Source organism: Tachysurus fulvidraco, chromosome 3 (genome assembly GCF_022655615.1).
Source record: "Tachysurus fulvidraco isolate hzauxx_2018 chromosome 3, HZAU_PFXX_2.0, whole genome shotgun sequence".
NCBI classification, from domain to species: Eukaryota; Metazoa; Chordata; class Actinopteri; order Siluriformes; family Bagridae; genus Tachysurus; species Tachysurus fulvidraco.
The window spans coordinates 30497066-30517286 of record NC_062520.1 but is presented as its reverse complement, the minus strand read 5'-3'; the positions used below and the strand labels follow the sequence as shown (position 1 = coordinate 30517286).

Here is a 20221-nt window from a genome sequence, read left to right as displayed (position 1 = left end):
GGGATTAGGGCAGATTTCATGTGCTGTTTAACACTTCAAGTGACTCTGTGTGTGTGTGTGTGTGTGTGTGTGAGCAGCTTAGCTGTTTTAACAGGCCAGGAAGGGGGTTGACTCACAGGAACTGCTCATTAGGAGTTGACCCGAGGTCAACTGGGCATTAGGGTGTTTATCACACAATCACACCTAATCCTCACATCACACCACTGATCTCTCCATTCTTCCCCTGACCTCCCGACACATTTAATGCTAAATAACACTCAATCGCAATAATATAACCATCACGGCTACATCGGCTTTCTCCGGAGCGTTCAAACTTCAGTCCGCTAACGTTAGGAAGGGATTAAGATTAACATCCGGTCATTCGTTTATTTTTCGCAGGAGTAGCGAAGCCGTAAAAAAACGTATGGCTGTAGAACGTCTGTATTGTGATGAAACGACAAAGCGTTTTCTGCCATAAAGCCACTTATTTAAAAACTTTTTTTTTTAAACGGTGTGAAAGCACGTGAGCCGATGTTAATGTTTCACATTTAAAATTACATTAACACGTCCTTACAGTTGACCCCCTTCCTCATCTCTTTTAACCCCAATTTATTTTTGTTAAAACAAAAGTGTAAAATAAATAAATCAATCAATAAATACCCAAAGAAACATGAACACTTTTATTCTGATTTAACCGAACGTCGACATGCTCGACAGAAGGCTGTGCGGTATCAAGAGCCCCAATCAGGATGTGATGCACCTGCCAGGTGTTTTTAGTGCCACCATGTTTACTTCCTTCTCTGTGGACAAGGCGCTTTTATTTATTTATTTATTTATTTATTTATTTATTTATTTATTTATTTATTTTTAAACCTCACCTGAGCTTGTTAAGAATCCTACGATATAAATACGTGACGCGTAGACACGTATTCAAATATCATGATAAATTATTCTGGACATGTTCGATATCCTTAATATCGTACGTGTCACTTTTAGTTGGAAAGTGTCCATTATGTTCCGGTGTATTCCGATGTTCCTGTATATTATCCAGTATAAACAAAACAGAATGATCAATAAGAAAATCATAACGCTAAAAAAACCCAAAAAAATAACAACAACAATTTTTCATAATTCTTTAGTCATAATTTGTTTACGGATTTGTGAAAAGTAACGTCCGTCGCTGCTCGTGTTTCTGTAGCATGTTGGCTAATTTCTACATTACGTTTCGACAAACAAAAGTCGTTCGATAGAGCTAAGGTTTATACATAACAGGCTACGGAAATAAAACAAAATGGAAACAATTCATAAAAACAAGTAAATAAACAAACAAATAAATAAACAAACAAACCCGGTAAAATGAATAAACAAGAAAAACAGACAAAAAACAAACAAACAAAAAACAGACCCCAAATAGAAGGCTTTAAAAGAAGAAAAAACTAAAAGGAAAAAAAAAAAATCCCAAAGGAATTAAACAAACTTTATATTTTTTTATATATATATATATATATATATATATATATATATATATATATATATATATATATATATATATATATATATTATATCAGACTAAACCGCCACGTTAACTGAAAATGTGTTTTTTTATACAAGTTCATATGTTTTTCATTATTATTATTATTATTATTATTATTATTATTATTATTATTATTATTGTGCAGTCTGTTAAGGATTATATGAAAATAAATAAATTACTCGTATTAAGTAAACCCGCATCAATAAACGGTCTTTGTTTTGAGATATTATCTAATTATCCCTAAGACAACTACATTAATTATTTTCAGGAATGATTTCAGCTTTTTTTTTTTCTGGGTCTTTTATTTACGTGTATTCGATTATTGTTCGTTGTAAACAAACCAGAGTGCGCACTTTTCTTCTCTTACGGCCCAAATAAAAAGTGTTTACATCCTGCCGGGAGACAGAGAGAGGGAGAGGAAAGAAAGAGAGGAGGAGAGAGGAAAGGAGAGAGGAGGAGAGAGGGAAGGAGAGGGGAGGAGAGCTTACTGGTGATAAGCACAAAAGCTCAGTGTTGACAGCTTTTCCGTGTCGCCCCTGAGCTTTGTTGGCCTTATTTACCATTTTTACAGATGGGTGTGTGTGTGTGTGTGTGTGTGTGTGTGGTGAGTTTGGGGGAGGGGGACGGGGTGGTGAGATTTAGCCCAAAGTGTGTAATTTGCCCAGTGGGAGGCAATTATAGTCCCATTGGCACTTTGATCTTCCCGATTGTGCATTTGACTGGCCGAGCAATCAGGCCCATTGAAAGGTGTCCCACCATGACCACCTTCTCTCTTTCTCTCTCTCATCTCTCTCTTTCTGGCGGCTCAAAGCAGTCCCACCGCGTACAATGACACTTCTTAAGAGGGATTATCTTGAAAGGATGAGTGTAATTGATATACAGTGGTAAGGAAAAGGCCTGGGGTAAGCACTGGGAAGAACTTCTGACCTCCTTGTCAAATGTTTCACTGGTGTTAATGCTTTTAGTGTATATACGATTAATATCACGTGATGAGTGTGTGTGTAATATCACGTACTACTGAGCCCAACAGGACCGTTCTCTTAAAAAAAAATAAATAAATATATAAACAAATCTTTACTTCTTCCACTACTGGTTTGCTTTTCACAATTACTAGGTTATCGTTTCTATAGCAACCGAACGATCGCAGTGGCGTCAGTTGCGGCTGCGCCGGCGAAATCCGAGGTTAATGATGACCCATTTGAGAAAGTGTTGTTATTTAACAACGAAGACATGTTTGTTGTTATGGTGAAGTTTCCTGTAAGGTGATTATCACACACACATCGATCTACCGCGAGGTTTCTGTCATCTTCAGGACAAAGCAGGTTACAGGTTGTGCTTTCTTGGACTAAACATAACAGATATACAGTAAAAGATACAGTAATAATGAGAACTAACTAATGAATTAAATAAATAAATAAATAAATAAAGATGACATGCCATTTTTTATTAAATAAATATGGGAATCGTTGGCAAACTGCTGATGGATAAGAAAAATTAAAACACATCAGAACATGCTTTTATTGGAAAATAATCAACTCCAGGGTGGTAAAAGGGACTCGGCATGACAAAGGACGGAGGCGGTTACCGTTAATCCTGTTTGCATTGTGTGTCTTCATTCGTAACTGATCTCAAATCAGAACAGAAGAAACGAGACATTGGGGAAAACTTTAATTTCGATAATTATGCTCGGGTCACAAAAAAAAAGTCCCGTGAAATGATATAGGTGTTAGAAATGACACAAGGTTGGCGATAAAACAGATCGATAGATACATAGAGAGAGAGAGAGAGAGAGAGAGAGAGAGAGAGAGAGAGAGAGGTACCATATCTGGTTCTAGGTCAGAACCTTAAACGGTTCTCCAAACCTCTAAAAAGACCAAAACTGGGTAGATCCATCAGTTGACGGTGGTTTAAAAAATCAATTCTCGGTGATGCCACAGCCTTGGTAGCAATGTAATTTTGTTGCCATGACAACCCTTCAAGCAACTCAAGTGTGATTCTGAAAATTATTGCTAAAAAAAAAAAAAAACTACAACAGCAGCAAAATTAATATCCCAATGGTGAATTAATGGTCTGAGGAAGATCTAACCAATTTATTGGCAATTCCAACAAATTACATGGGAGATACTTTGCAAATGCTAGCGCTAATGGTAACAACTTTTTTGTAAGCAGCTACAAACTCACAGGTAAAAGCAGTAAGCATCTATCCGTCATCTCTTGTGTCGCTGTTGTCTGTGCACAGACAGTGAAAGATTTGACTTACCTGATCTATAGGTAAAGCTGCTTAAAAATCAATTACTCGTATTTTCCCCCCTGTTTTGTAGCCAGAGGTAAATAAAAGTCCATGTTGTGTGTGATTTGTGCGAGGCTGTCAGTGATTTGAATGTTTTTTTTAATCCGAGCCCCTTAAAAGCCGCAATCAGGATGTGTTGCACCTGCCAGGTGTTTCAGTGCCACATGTTTACCTCGTTCCCTGTTGACAAGCTCAGCGCTCATCTCGAAACAGCTGTGCAGCAGAATCAGGAACTCCTGACTTCTGAATCTGACACTGTACCACCATCCAGTGGCCACCGAGGACCTCCTGACTCCTTATAATTTTACACTGCATTACCGATGAGCTTGTTACTCCTTGTAGTTAGACAAAGTACTACCATCCATCGGTCACCCTGATTCCTTGTAATTAGACACTGCACTACCATTCAAGAACAACCGGACTACTTTGAAATCAGTCCCCATACTGCCATCCGATGGGTATACAAGAACTCCTGACACCGTACTACCATTCATTGGCCAGCAAGATGCTCCAGACTCTTTGGAATCTGACCCTGAACGACCCTCTGGTGGTTACTGAGGAAGTCCTGATGTCATATGATGTGGGACTTTACTACCACATCCAGTGGCTACTGATGAACTCCTGAGTCATCGTTATCTGACACTGTACTACCAACCAGTGGACACCAAGGAACTCCTGTCTTCTTGTAATCTGACCTTGTACTACCTTCCAGTAGCTATAGAGGAACTCCTGACTTCTTGTAAACTAATGCTGTTCTACCATCCAGTGGACACCCAAAAAACAAAACAAAACTGTGACTCCACATGATCTGGCACTGTACTACCATCCAGAGGACACCAAGGAACTCCTTACTCCTTGCAATCTGACCTTGTACTACCTTCCAGTAGCTATAGAGGAAATCTGATGCTGTTCTCGCATCCAGTGGACACCAAAAAAATGGTGACTCCACATGATCCGACACTGTACTACCAACCAGTGGACACCAAGGAACTCCTGACTTCTTGTAAACTAATGCTGTTCTAACATTCAGTGGACACCAAAACAAAAGCAGTGACTCCACATGATCCAACACTGTACTACCATCCAGTGGACACCAAGCAACTCCTTACTCCACGCAAACTGACCTTGTACTACCTTCCAGTAGCTATACAGGACCTCCTGTCTACTTGTAAACTAATGCTGTTCTACCATTCAGTGGACACCAAAACAAAAGCAGTGACTCCACATGATCCGACACTGTACTACCATCCAGTGGAGTGGACACCACGGAACTCCTTACTCCTTGCGACCTGACCCCATACTACCATCCAAACGAACTAATGACGAACTAATGACTACTTGTAATCTGACACTGTTCTACCATTCACTGGACACCAAGGAACTCCTGACTCCTCACAAACTAACCCCATCCAAAAGCTCTAGAGGAACTCAAAGCTCCTTGTTATCTGACACTACACTATCATACATTTACCACGGAGGAACCCCACCCTTCTTTCGATCTGACACTGCACTACCATCCAATGGCCACCCAGAAACCTATGACTATGTACAGTAACGTGACACTGCACTACCATCCTTTGGCTACAGAGGAACTCCTGACTCCTTGTAATCTGACACTGCACTGCCCTCCAGTGGTCAGGAAGAGAAAGGCCATTGAATTAAAACTCATTTCTACAAACAGTGAAGTATATATATATATATATATATATTTTTTTTACAAAATGTGACACTGATGATGAATTGGTACCTGATATTGGATCCATCAGATCATATTTTTAATTCATATCCCAGATCATTTTGACCAGCTGCTAGATAAATAAATAAATACATACATATATCTTAATCTGGCGTGTGTTGAGTGCGTTACTTACCGGCATGCGGTACGAGTCGTGTGAGGTAAAGTGCACTCACCTGTTTGATGGGAATGGCCCTCCCACTGCCTATGCTGTCTGTTTTACACTCAGCGCTCTTTGCCTGCTCACTGGCTTTCCGCGACTGCAAAGAAACAAAACGAGTCGATCAGCTCGACACAAAAACCCACCTGAAGATGTGGACGTGAAAGTGGCAGTTGTAATGTAAATTTGTGATGGGGTGTGTGGTGGGGTGTGTGTGGATGAAAGAGGGGGCAAAAAAGAAAAGAAAAAAAAAGGAAAAAAGAAAGAAAAAGAAAGAAAAAGCGCGCACAAGCCAAACAGCGCAACAGACATCAGCACACTGAGCGTGCAGTATATAGAAATACACAAATTACACACAGACAAGACACACACACACGACAATTATATACTCAGACATAGAGCACTTCAAAAGTTTTGGCATCTATTAAATCATTCACCATATTCGATAACATACCGGAGAAACACAGTCATAAATAAAAATCAATTAAAAGAATTTACTCCACGTCTTCTCTAAAGGTGTCTTCCCCTGAAAATCTGCTAGAAACATTCAAAAGCAAATCAACGAAGTAACAAGGTTAGGGTTAGAACAACAACAAAAAAAAAAAACACTTTTTAAAAAATGTTTCAGCATCAAGATTAGGGATAAAAACAAAAATTTAAATATATATATATATATATATATATATATATATATATATATATATATATATATATATATATATATATATATATATATATATAAGTGCTGGATCCTGAAAACATCCCTGGAAAAAGGAGCAAAAGGTTAAGAAGTAGGTTCCTTGTTAGATTTTATATTTATATCAAACACATTACAGGAATGCAGAACCTCCCCATAAATAAAAAAAACTAATGATTGCATACACACTCACGTTATGAGTCTTCACACACACACACACCAGACAAACGAGATGAAAGACGCTCATTCGCAAAATGAAGACTGGGAATTTCCAAAGAGAAACAAGAGTCCAAGCACACGCAACACAATCGAGTTAATTTTTAAAATTTTATTTAGCTTTTTTTGGTTTCATATTATATATATATATATATATATATATATATATATATATATAAATACTGTATATAAATATATATATATATTTTATGTACAGACACCATACAAATCAAATCACAGGTTCACTTGGAAAGAATCGGCAGGCCGAACCACACGGTGCAGTTCCGACGAGGATGACAGAGGCGCTGTTATATTTTTTTTGTTGTTGTTCCTTTAATAGATATACTCATATATCTATAGAATATACTTTCTATTGAATACCATTGGTAAATAAATTTTCCATACAAGATATACGGCAGTCTATAACTTTTTTTTTTTTTTTCATCTGTTATTATCATGGTCATAGAAATGACTAACAGTTTATCCTTCCACAGCGTTCTGAGTAAACAGTTAATAAATAAAATATGAACGAAAGAAAAAAAAGAAAAAAAAAAGAAAATACTCGATTAGACACTACATTCATACAAATCAGTGCAATCCACAACATTTTATTTTCTCAATTTGTAATCCCTATGCTGCTTTATGAAGGCCTTCATAAGTTTTTTTTTTGTTGTTTTTTTTCACACTCCAGCTTAAGTGCATGTGAACAAAGTCTGTAGGAAAAAAAAAATCAAAACAAAACAATACATAAAAACCCTGCAATGCCTCATTGATCACAGTTGGCATTACATTTCGGCTGGATCTGAGTTCGGACGCACGACTTCATGCCTAATATATATATATATATATAATCCTATTATGTTTGCGCTCATTTCCAGACGACTTTGTCACCAGCACCCGAAAGAGGAGTGTGAAAAACTTTCCCCCTGTCTGTTCTCAGTAATATTGCATTACTCACATCGTCTACTTTTGCAAACGAGACAAGGTTAAACCGATCCTAAAGGAAAAGAATAGAGAAAGCAGGGAAAGAACAAAAAGAAAAAAGAAAAAAGAAAAGGAAAGAAAACGCAAAACAAACAGATAGTATCTTGGCACGTCTTTTAGAGTCCTTGCTTGCGGCAAAAAAAGGCATCGTGATGTTATGAGTTCAGTTCTTGTTGGGGTTAAAAAGCGTCCGAGGAGAAACGAGAAAAGCGGTCGGATACGTGGAAAGGGGAGGGGCCTCAAGCCGAATCAGTTCGATGTGATTGAATGAAGTTCGTACATTTAAAGTGTAAAGAGTCTTTACGAGTGTCTGGCATGGGACATGTCCAAGAAAACCATGATGCATTACCCACAGTGCATAGGGAGCAGGAGACAGGGAGAAGGACACCAAGGGTAAAGCAGCATGCTTGTGAGTGTGTGTGTGTGTGTGTGTGTGTGTGTGTGTGTGTGTGTGTGTGTGTGTGTCTGAGAGAGTGAGAGTGTGAGCGCGTGTGTGGTGAAGAAAATGTAGTCGTCACGCTGACACACAAGGGCCCGTCAAAGGGTTCTGCAAAAGGAGCCCTTTTTTTGTTGAGGGATCGTGGAAAAGAGACTGCAAATAGTCACGGGACAAATCACGTCCCACTCTTCCAGTACTTTCCTGCTTTTTTTTTTGTGTGTGATTTTTTTTTTTTTTTTTTAAGGCCTGGAAGAGGAAAAATATGAAGGATAAGAAGATGAATAATGAACTGATGAGAAGGCTCAAGGAGTGAAATGACAAATGAGAAATGTTTCACAAAAAAAGAAGTATTTTGAAAATAAATAAATAAATAAATAAATAACAAAAGGACGAGAACCCCTTTCCCCCCTTTCCACCTCTACTTTCACACAGAAATGACGTCGTACCAATGAGGAACGTATTGGTGGCGGTTCCTTTAAGTACCATGGAAGCACTGAGTGACTATTGGTGTCTTTTGCTGACATCTAGCGGCAGAAAAACCACATCACACACACACACACACACACACACACACACACACTCGCACACAGGTGATGGAGAGATGGAATATATGTTCATAATTGTGGGGGGGGGTGTGGGGGGTGGACTGAATATATAATCTAATTCAAAATCAATCAACTTCGCCTTAGCTTTTATGTCTCGGTCTGATTCACCAATGGAAATTAAATTTGTTCTATACGTACATGTTAAAGCACTGACGCAAACATTCTACTTCCCCAGGTACAAATGATACTGTAGACAATTTACAGTTCATAGAGATTCAGTTATGAATTTAATTATTCTTAATAAGTACCAACATTAATTATGGACTATAAATTACTTCCCTCAACAGATCGACTCTTTAAATACTGATTTATTATGTGGTTGTGGCAGCTGGACTGATACTTCTCTCTCTCTCTCTCTCTCTCTCTCTCACACACACACACACACACACACACACACACACACACACACACACACACACACACACACACACACACCTCGATGCTGCCACGTTATAGTAAGTTATGGACCAATTAAAAGAATTAGATATCAGCGATTAACAAGTGCAGCAATTAATTATGCATCCTAAATAAATTACAGTACAATTTGAACTAATTACAGTATGTCTCTGCAGTAATAATTATGTACCGTTCCTTCCAGCATAGTCGTCGATTCAAATGGATATTCAAAATACCGAAAGGTACAAATAAAGCTGTACCCTGAACTGTACCGATTTTTCCCCCCCCCTCGACCTATTGAGATCGCACCAGGTTTTTCGCATCTAATGAAAAGAGCATCGATTTTGACGGCTCGTCTTTCCTTAGTCGTAAATGCAAATAAAAAGTGTATGAGATCTTAATAAGGCCACTCTTTTAAGTGCAGCTGTGAAAGAAGTGTAATCAAATTTGAAACATCGATAAAAGTACCAAAAGAAAAAAACAACAAAAAAATAAGATGGATAGCTGGATGGATGGATGGATGGATGGATGAATAGGTAGTTTGACAGAATGGAGAGTCATCCCTGTAGGCAGAAACTCCCAATCGGTGACCACCACTGAATCACCAGCGATGCAGGGGTCGTAATTCTTGCATGGTACGAGCTTCTCTCCTCCAGTTGTGCTGGAATCTTTTGTCGCTGGAATGGAAGTCAGAGACCTTGCATCCCCCCTGTTTTTTCCCCCCTTTCCACTGCCTACCTCCCTTTTTCCCTCCCCCCCTCCATGTCGCTGCTCCTCAGAAGGTCACGAGTTGGAACTTGCGTTCGCTCGGCCACTCAGGCACCCAGACGGGGTAGGTAGCGTGCTTCGGCTCCGCGGGCACAGGGTTTGACACTACCTATCAAGGGAGGGAGGGAGAAAACAGGACAGGGGAGCTAGCACGAGAGCCGCCAATCATCCTCCAGGGGCCTTCTGATTGGAGGACAGGTGGGAGAGGGGTTGGGCCTGAATGGACTGGGGCTGGTCTTGATTGGTTAGACTGGGGGATGAACAGGGTGCTAGCAAAAGTGTGTCCCTGTCTTTTCCTCCAGCAGAAAGCCCGCTAGGCGAACGTCTGTTAAAAGTGAGAAGAAAAGGGTGGGGGGAGGGACTTGGCGTTGATTGGTTGATTTGACGCTGTGGCAGGAAGGGGAGGGGGCGGGGCAAAGTGAAAGATGCTTTCTTAAAGAGAAAACTTTTCAACATGCAATGTGTCTAGGAAACTTTTCCCTTTGTATTAAAAACATTTTAAACAGTTTAACGTGGAAAGGTAAAAGGGCTCCGGAGTATCGAAAAAAGAAATGGAAAACAAAGCGGCTGTGGAGCAAAACAATTCGCCCTTTTTCCTCATCCCATATCATCAGTTCTAGCCTTTCTGTAATTATTCAAACGTCTGAAGATTTCTAGCAGTCGTAATTCAGAGCAACTGGACTTGGTACATCGTCTTTGGGCCTTTTTTCCATTCCACAAAGTATTTTTTTTTTCACCAGAAAAAGCTTTTCCATTGGACCACCAGGCCAGTACTAGTGTACTTGAGCTGTATGGTTTTGTAGCTTCTCGACATTGGCGCCAACAAAACCTAATGGTTCTCAGGGTTGGGGCTAGTGCGACACAATATACAGACAAACGAAGGGAGGGGGAAGGAGGAAAAAAGTCAAAACAGTCTGGTTTGTGCAATTAAAACCAACATTGTGCTTTGTATTAGATCTTTTTGCATAGACGTTGATTTTTTTTTATTTTCTTAATCAAAACATGCACAAAAAAGCGCAAAGAAGCAGAAATACTGTCTTGTTTTGTTTACGTTTGTTTAAGCTCGTTTTTTTCCCCCCTTTTCTTAGTAGTGCCTCAACTGCAGGGGTTACAAACACATCGTGTTTAGAACCTTCTCACAAACTTTGCTTTGTTCTGTCAAAATCTTATCGAAAATGATTACTTTATTAATTTTGTCTAATAGAGATCGTCATGACGATGCAGTACCTGCAGCCGTTCCAAGGGTTCCGGTTTGGGCCAAGACCTGTTTGTTGGTTGTTAATGGAAAATACTCAGTAATGTGTTGGAGATCTGTTACTGACCCACCCTGAAAGCCACAGCGATTTTTCAACCATTTCTATTCTGTGTTTAATAAAGGAACGACGCGTGGTACGTTTTAGCCAATTACGTCTAAGACCCACCGAATTGTTACTTATGTCGCAGCAGCTATAAACAATCCCTCAATCACTAGAGCTTTTTTTTCTCCTATTTTAAGTTAGTTGTCTCAACAGAAAGGAACTGACCTGTAAATGTTGGGAATTATGGAGATGTTTTACGTCGTTATATAAACTGAGGAACGTCTTCGAGATGAGGCAAGTCCAGTCGCTATGATTTGCTACTGCTCGGTAAGTGATTAACGTGTTTGCTTTGGAAAGTTTGCTCGCATGTGCTTCGAGGAGGGCTTTGGTAAGACTGAGCTCAGTGGCTCCCTCTGGTGCTCGAATAAAAAGTACCTTGAAATGCAGATCTCCAAACAGGTCCACTGTCATCGCTGCTTAATCAACCCTCACGTTGTGTTTCAGGATTTGAAAGAATGTTTTGTGTCCCAACATGAGTTATTTTTTTCTCTCAGCTCTTAACTGATATTTACGTGAAAATGAAAGGAGAGAATACGAAGAAGGAATTCAGGATTAATAATAGCGAGCGGTTCTGTCAAAGGAATCGATTATGAATTGCACGAAATTGCGTTGATCCAGATTGGCGTTAACCCCGAGTCGTTTTCTCAGAGAGATTTTGCAGTATATTAAAATCTTTAACCTGTTCTGAAGTAATAATAGTAAGTAAGCAAGTAAGTAAGTAAGTAAATAAATAGATAAATAGATAAATAAATAAAAACATTGTATATCAATAATCACGTAATCATGTAATTTGTCTCTTCATAAACTAAAATAATTTTTTTCAATATTTTTCTTTTAATTTAATTATTAACTAGATAATTAATAGTTAATTAAATTATTGAAGCGTTGAACAGAACTGGTTCACTTCACACTTTGACCTGAACAGAACATAAGGGCTAATAGTGATTGCACTGATGTGGAGCGAAGGAGCTGTTTGGAGGCCTGCAGTTAAGAGACTAGCTCTCAATATCTTTCTCTCTCTTTGTCTTTCTCTCTCCCTCTCTATCTCTCAGTAGTGCGAGTGTGTGGTGCTCTGCATCAGCTGCCTCATACTTACTGTGAAGATGTTGGAGCGGCGTTTGGACTGCTTGCGGATGGGCGTAGGCGTGTTTGAGGCAGCGATGGTCTCGATGCGCATCTCCCGCTGCCCCATGCTGGGGGTGGAGGGCACTGAGGAGGAGTAGTCACTGAACGGTGCACCCCCTCCGTTAGCAGCCTGGGGAGAGAGAGAGAGGGAGAGGGAGGGAGGGAGAGAGAGAGAGAGAGAGAGAGAGAGAGAGAGAGAGAGAGAGAGAGAGAGAGAGAGAGAGAGAGAGAGGGAGAGAGATAGTGAGGAAGAAAGAGGAATAGACAGAGAGGCAAAAAAACGAGAGTGTCAAAGATGGGGAAAATGAGAGACAGATGGAAGAAGAAAGAAAGAAATAGACAGAGAAGGAGAGACCGAAAGTGAGACAGAAAGAATGAAGACACCAAGAACAAGTAAGTAAGAAGCAACAGTAAAAACATGATGCAGAGAGACACATAGAGAGATGGAAGAAAAACAGGAGGAAGAAAGAAATTAACCAGGTGAACGAATGAGATGGATAGAGATTGAGGGACACAGGGAGAAAAGAGAGATTAATATTAATTACATTAAGTTATTTTGTCCTCTGGACTGAGCCTCTGTCTTTAATGTCTGATAAAGTTAAAGACACATTTAGATCGAGGATTAGATGTTTTAGAATCAATTGATTAGTTGATTTAGACTAATTCTGTGGTTATTATCTTGAGTAATCCATCCTCAGCCAAGTGTTAACCTATTCCTCACGGAGAAAAAACCCAAAAGCTTGTCAGTTAATACCTCGTTATTATTCATTTGCTTTGTGTGTGAAATAATTCTGATCTACTGTGTTGTTGCCTCCGTCACAAAACATGAAGCAAAAGTCAACAACAGTGCAGTGGTGATTAAAAGCAATAAAATCAAAGAAAGATGCATATTTCCATTTGTTTTTATTATGGGTGCCAATAGTTTTGGAACAGTTACTTGAATATTGTTATTTTTTTCTTTTTCACATTACCATAAAAAGGTGACAATAATTCGGATTTGACTGTGGATTTTACCTATAGGTTCCACACAATTTGCTCTCACAGCCTACACCTACCACCACCATGCTTCACTGTATATTATACTATTATACTACGCTGAATTTTCAGACCACTTTAAGCGGGGATAATACTCATGCCAGATTCTGTACAAAACACATGGTAATATCTATAAGCATTTCTGCCATAAGTGTGTTCAAGATGTTTTTCCCGGCTCACCTGGTTGAGGTGTACGGAGGGGATGGCAGCGGCGGGGACGGACGTGTGGCTAGGCGAGTTTGGCAGGGATTTGCACGGCCCGATGGCCAACTGCTGCTTCTTCCTCAGTGCCACCACTTTCTGAGCGACTGCGGACACATATACGCATGAGGTTAGTTAGCTGGTTAGTGTGACTAGTTCAGATACTCGGCAAGTTAGAGCAAGCAAGAGAACTGATTAGTAACGAAGATTATTAATTTAATACTTAGAAATATAACATGCTAAATCTTCAAATGTTAGTCAGCCGGCTAGTGTTAGCTGTTAAGATGATATATTTTTTTCATATGACTCAAATCCTGCCAGATATTCTGTCAGATTAGCACATGCTAGCATATATGATACATTTTTTCCATATATGACTCAAATCCTGCCAGATATTCTGTCAGATTAGCACATGCTAGCATGTATGATACATTTTTTTTCATATATGACTCAAATCCTGCCAGATATTCTATCAGATTAGCACATGCTAGCATATATGATACATTTTTTTCATATATGACTCAAATCCTGCCAGATTTTCTGTCAGATTAGCACGTGCTAGCATTTATGATACATTTTTTCATATATGACTTAAATCCTGCCAGATATTCTGTCAGATTAGCACATGCTAGCATATATGATACATTTTTTCATATATGACTTAAATCCTGACAGATATTCTGTCAGATTAGCACATGCTAGCATATATGATACATTTGTTTTCATATATGACATAAATCCTGCCAGATATTCTGTCAGATTAGCACATGCTAGCTAGCTGGCAACAATTTCCAGTGAACATTATGAAAGTTTCAGTAACAAAAATCCTCTCATATATTCTGTCAGGGTAACAAATATCAGCTAGGCAGCTAAAGAGAACACTTTACTTAAAGAGAATTTTACCAACAGTTAAGAATATAGTCAATTTTCTGTCAGGTTAGTTCATGTTAGCTAGCTGATTGTAGTAACAATGGCACAGAGTTACTAACAAACATTATGAATATCAACTTGACTTAAAATCCCCTCAGATATTTTGTAAGGTTTGCTTTTGCTAGCTAGCTGTTGATTTATTAATGAAGGTTACGAATATCTAAGTGACTTAAAATCCTCACAGACATTCTGTCAGGTTAGCAAGTGGTAATTAGCAGGCTGTTAGCAGTGGGGATTAGGAATATTTTGGAATGTAGCTGGAGTAAATTGCGTCATGTTACCACAAGTTATGTTGAAGGTTAGTGTTTAATCAGCTTGTTTTATCTTTTTTTTGGAAGTTTACTGAGATAAACCCTGAATGAATGTCTTTGTAACGTTTATTTTTTTTTTCCTTTACAAAATTTCACACTTTTCACTGAATCGCTGTTCACCATTGTAAGATCTTAATGAAGGCACACGTAAATAAGGCGATAAAGCATCCTGCCACTAGAGGGTATAATAACCCCGCACATCATCATATCCCACCCGTACACTGCGGCATATCAACACAAAGCCCCATGGTCCTTCCATCATAACACCCATTATGTGCTTTATAAACAATAATCTATTACAACTGTAAGAAATGTTGTTGACTTGCAAAGACAGATTTCTCATCTTTATTATTATTAATATTATTAGAATTAAATATTATGCTCTTAAATGACATTTTTTTTAGAATTGGGAATGGTGCAGAATGAAGGAATAGGTTGCAGCGCAAGCTTTCTACTGTCACAGCACGACAGGAGATCAACTGCAGTCGGCTGATTACCGAAGATGAGCGAGTATGAAGAGCAGGAAAAGGAGAAATAAGAAAACGTTTAGAGTCTGCCTTCGGTCTGAATGCTCTGGAGTGTACATCAAATACCTTCTTTTAATTATTTCAAGCGCAGCCTAAGGACTTGATTAAGCACACGGAAGAAACGCGAACCATCACCATCTCAGCCATAACAAAAAAATACTGAGAGGAAGCAGGCACGGTGAGATTGAATAACACTCCAGTAAATAAAAGCAATTAAAGCAAAGCATCTATCTACATTGTTAATATAAAACCTGGCCACGTAGGTATTACAATCTCTGAAATGAAAGCGCTTATCTGGGATCAGCAGCTTCCTGGCCATTAAATCATATTAGCAAAGACATAAAAGCAAAAAAATAAATAAATAAATAAATAAATAAATAAAGAACTAGGATTATGGGGCACGGTGGCTTAGTGGTTAGTACGTTCGCCTCACACCTCCAGGGTTGGGGGTTCGATTCCCGCCTCCGCCTTGTGTGTGTGGAGTTTGCATGTTCTCCCCGTGCCTCGGGGGTTTCCTCCGGGTGCTCCGGTTTCCTCCCCCGGTCCAAAGACATGCATGGTAGGTTGATTGGCATCTCTGGAAAATTGTCCGTAGTGTGTGAGTGAATGAGAGTGTGTGTGCCCTGCGATGGGTTGGCACTCCGCCCAGGGTGTATCCTGCCTTGATGCCCGGTGACGCCTGATATCGGCACAGGCTCCCCTTGACTTGAGAAGTTTGGACAAGCGGTAGAAAATGAATGAATGAATGAATGAATGAACTAGTGTTTTTACTCTGAAATCAGGTGGACAAACTATTATTTAGCTCCTAAGTGCTATTTTGGAGTTGCAAAGAAAGAGCTGATTAGAACTACCACCACCATGCTTCATATAATTGTGTAATCTATTGTTCAGACAGTGAAGTCCCAAATTGTTCGGGGGCGGGGGGCTGGGGGTGTCTGAACACATTACATGGGTTTCTTCAGTGATGGATCTGAGCTTATGGATTTTACGTTTGGGTGTCTCACCATCCTGGAAGACTCTCTCCACATTGAGGCCATAAGTGGAGCAGGTCTCGTAGTAGGTGGACCGCTTCAAGTCGTTAGAGAGCTTCCGGGCTCGAGCGTCGTCGATTACTCGTGGATTGGTGGCACTGATGGCATCTTGACAGAGGAGAGAGCAAAGAGCATTTGAGGTCATATACGGCATGTTTTTTCTTTGCAGGATAAACAACATTTAAATGAATCATTTAAATTTGCATGAGAGAGGTGTTTAATAATGAAAAATGGTAAACAGGTGGGTCGTGACTCACCCTGCGTTCCCACCAGCACCATGGGCACCTCGGCCGTGTTCCTGTAGCTGGACAGGCGCAGGAAGTAGTTATAAACCGTCTGGAAACTGATCTCATCCTCCAAGCTGAAGACAAACACCACGGCGTCCACCCAGGCGGCAAACTGAGCACACGCAAGAGTGAGCGCAAATAAGATTTATCTAAAAACATTCGTTCTGATAACAGCTAATTATTTATTAACATAATTGAAGAACATCGATTTGTTAATTACCTTAATAAAAGAACAGAATCATGAAGTATAATGGAGACACAGTTAAGTGTTTGTTGCTATTAAGGAGGAACAGCTAATTATATTTTTAATTAAAATAAAAGAACAGCTAAAATGTTATTACAACAGCTCATGATTCTGATGGAAGGACAGCTCATGATTCTGATGGAAGGACAGCTCATGATTCATGACTCCGATGGAAGGACAGCTCGTGATTCATGACTCCGATGGAAGAACAGCTCGTGATTCATGACTCCGATGGAAGAACAGCTCGTGATTCATGACTCCGATGGAAGAACAGCTAGCTCATGCTCATGACTCCGATGGAAGGACAGCTAGCTCATGATTCATGACTCCGATGGAAGGATAGCTAATGATTCATGACTCCGATGGAAGGACAGCTAATGATTCATGACTCCGATGGAAAAACGGCTCATGATTCACGACTCCGATGGAAGGACAGCTCATGATTCATGACTTTAATTGAAAAATCATTCATTAGTATCATGACAGAACAGCTGAAATTTCAGGATATTAAATCTCAGAACAACTGTTCACTCATTAGCACAGTGTAGAAAACGGTTAATAATCGTTCCTTACTATCCTTGAGCAGCAGCTAATCAATCATAAACCTAAAGGACAGTCACCACTGTACATTCATTACAATAACGCTGGCATGCTAGAAGAACAGCTAATTATTCATTCCTGTAATGCTATCTTATCTGAGCAACAGCCAATGGAGGTAACAGAAGCTGAAGCACTCCCACTATTCCAGCAGGATGCTGGATCCCAGGAACATTTTCCATCATCGTCTCCTCACCCGCTGTTCAGCTTCGAGCCTCCGGGGCGTGTAATTAAGACGAGCCGTCGCAGGCTGTGTATCATTTTGAAACAGGAAAACAGAGACCAGACCCATACATGCCCCAATAGACGGCAGGAGCAATCTCACAACAAATCCATCATTCTTTTCTGAGGGCCACTTGCTCACCTCAGATGAGGGCTAGAGTAAGCGTACTTCCCTGAAATCTCCCAGAGGTCATTTTATTCCATTTTTTATTCTTGGCACATCATTCAATCGTTCGTGTGCATTTAGTGCTGAAAGCAATTAGCGACCAACTGCATTAGAAGGCTGATAATGGTGTTCCTTTTAATGAACGCTCTGTCAAGGGGCTCGTAAATGGGTCCCTTTTTTAAAAAAAAAAACTTTTCACTGAGAGAAACACTGATGTTTAAAGGACAACTATATAGGTGGCCAAAAAGCATTGTGGGTAATGCAGCAAACTGTTACCCAAAACAGGTTTAATACAAACCTCCGAGAATTTCATGAAAATCAAATGCTCGTTATACAGATTAAGGACAAGAATTATAACGTTGGTGTTGTATCATAATCGTACCTGAAGCTCAGGGGGTCCTCCCTCGTCTCGGATTAGCAGCAGATAGCTTTGTCCATCTACCACAATCTCCTTCTTAAACCTTCCTCCTGTAACACAGAGGAAAGATGCTAGTCAGCAATTTGTGCAGTCAGGAATGTTTTGGTCATGTCATACAAAAAAAGAAAAGCAAAACAAAACAAAAAAGCACGGTCAGAAAGCTAGCAAGACAAAAGACGTGTTGGTAAAACAACCGACAATGCTTATAAACGATAGCTAACAGTACAGAGAGCTAGTTAGATAAATAAGTTCATTAATACAGTCTAAAACAAACTATTATTGCTATAAACTGCAAGAGCTCCATCTTTTCAACCGGTGTAAAATCTACCTAGCATCTTTATTTTCTCTGGATAGTTTAGATCAGTGGTCCCTAACCCCTGGGCCGCGGACCGGTACGGGTCCATGGACCAAATGGTACCAGGCCGCCCAAGGAACATTAACATTATTTCCATTTTATTTACTGTGGTGTATTTCTCTCGGCTTTGTGCGACTTTCCATGGACGAGAGGTTAACCGGGAGCTGAGAGACGTCACCTAAAGCCGCACCAATACCGCGCATGGTGATGGGTTTAGGTGACGTCTGGAGCTGAGCGGCTGCAAGCGGCAGTGATGTTGTAGCTTTGGTGGAGAGAGAAGGTGTGTATCGCTCTTCTCTCTGTTCACCGGTACTTTGTCATGTTTAACAGTGCTTGGTGTACGTGTATATTGTGTTTGCTCAAATTTAACCCACAAATTAGCAAAAATGAGCACGAAACAGACGTCGTTAGAAAGTTAGAAACTCTGCCGGTGTTCTGGATTAAAGTCATGGCAGAATACCCTGAGATTGTCACCACAGCACTTGCATCCCTATCGCCATTCCGACATGCTATCTGTGTGAAGCGGGGTTTTCTGCAGTGACGGCAACTGAAACAAAACAACGGAATAAACTGGATATTTAACGTTTTTAATTGTAACATATTAGTTCACATGATGTACTGAAAGTCTAGAGACTGGGAAAACACACTATTGTACAGAATGAAATCATTTCTTCAACCGTTGCTCCGTAAATATTTTTCCAAAAGAAAGCAAGCAGATGGCAAACTGGACGTGATCATTTATTCAAGAGCGCTTTCATTCGCCTTCATCCGTTTATTCCGGTTAACAATCTGCTACTTTTCCACCGAACCTGAAGGCACGTCTTCCTTTTTTTATCCCCTGAAAATGCTAAATGAGCTGACTTCTGCTATCCTACACGAACATGAAAATGAAAATTGGAGTGAAAGCCTCAATCAGGAGACGCTGTGAAAAAGCACTGCAAGCTTTTAAATTACATTTGTGTCGCTGTAAAATTCTCGTCCTCTCCTCCGAGCTCAGGAGCAGCCTGAGATCCGACTAGAATGAACACACTACGATGGAAAAACGTAATTTTTCAGAAGTTCTAGCAAAATATAGGGTCAGTTTAAATATCTCATTAAAATAGACGAAGAGGAGAGGTTTGACCTCAAAGTACAATGCGTAGAGATGCTTTTCTGTTTAGCGCAGTTGTAATGAGTGGTTATAAAGAACTGATGGTTGATGCCTGCACTGAAATTCTTCTATGCATCTTAGCTTGTGTGAGTCAGAAGGATCTGATGAATACGCACAGACCGTCTTAATACCACCGGCACATAATTATCATGTAGCTGAGAAGGCAAATCCTGACATGTCAGAAAAAGGCAAGCCTGATCTCATTTCACTCAGCCCTGCCTAATTAAAAAAAAAAAAAAAAACAGTAGAGGTTCCACAAAATTGGTGTTAATTTAGATGTAAATGTAAGCGATAACATAACGAAGTGGATCGAGCTAGACTTTTTTTTTTCCTGATTGCTTTAAATCCACCTTTTGCTCATGAAAACGGTTTAGACCTTGACACGACAAAAACAGCAGCCCACATTCTCCTTCCTGACACTCTGTTGCTATAGCAACAGCAGCCGGCAAATCGTAACGCCT

General features: G+C 39.8%; 1 protein-coding gene across 3 annotated transcripts in view; it reads right to left on the bottom strand.

Moving 5' to 3' along the window:
• The window catches only part of agap3 (ArfGAP with GTPase domain, ankyrin repeat and PH domain 3), a 129733-nt gene that overhangs the window by 45311 nt on the left and 64201 nt on the right, over positions 1–20221 (bottom strand). For all 3 annotated transcript variants that reach the window (XM_027171589.2, XM_027171590.2, XM_027171586.2), the window contains exons 4-9: positions 18220–18305; positions 16579–16720; positions 16295–16429; positions 13502–13629; positions 12258–12416; positions 5715–5798 (exon numbers count right to left, since the gene is read on the bottom strand). In XM_027171589.2, the coding sequence (XP_027027390.1) occupies positions 5715–5798; positions 12258–12416; positions 13502–13629; positions 16295–16429; positions 16579–16720; positions 18220–18305 (734 nt within the window). The remainder of the gene's footprint in view (positions 1–5714; positions 5799–12257; positions 12417–13501; positions 13630–16294; positions 16430–16578; positions 16721–18219; positions 18306–20221) is intronic.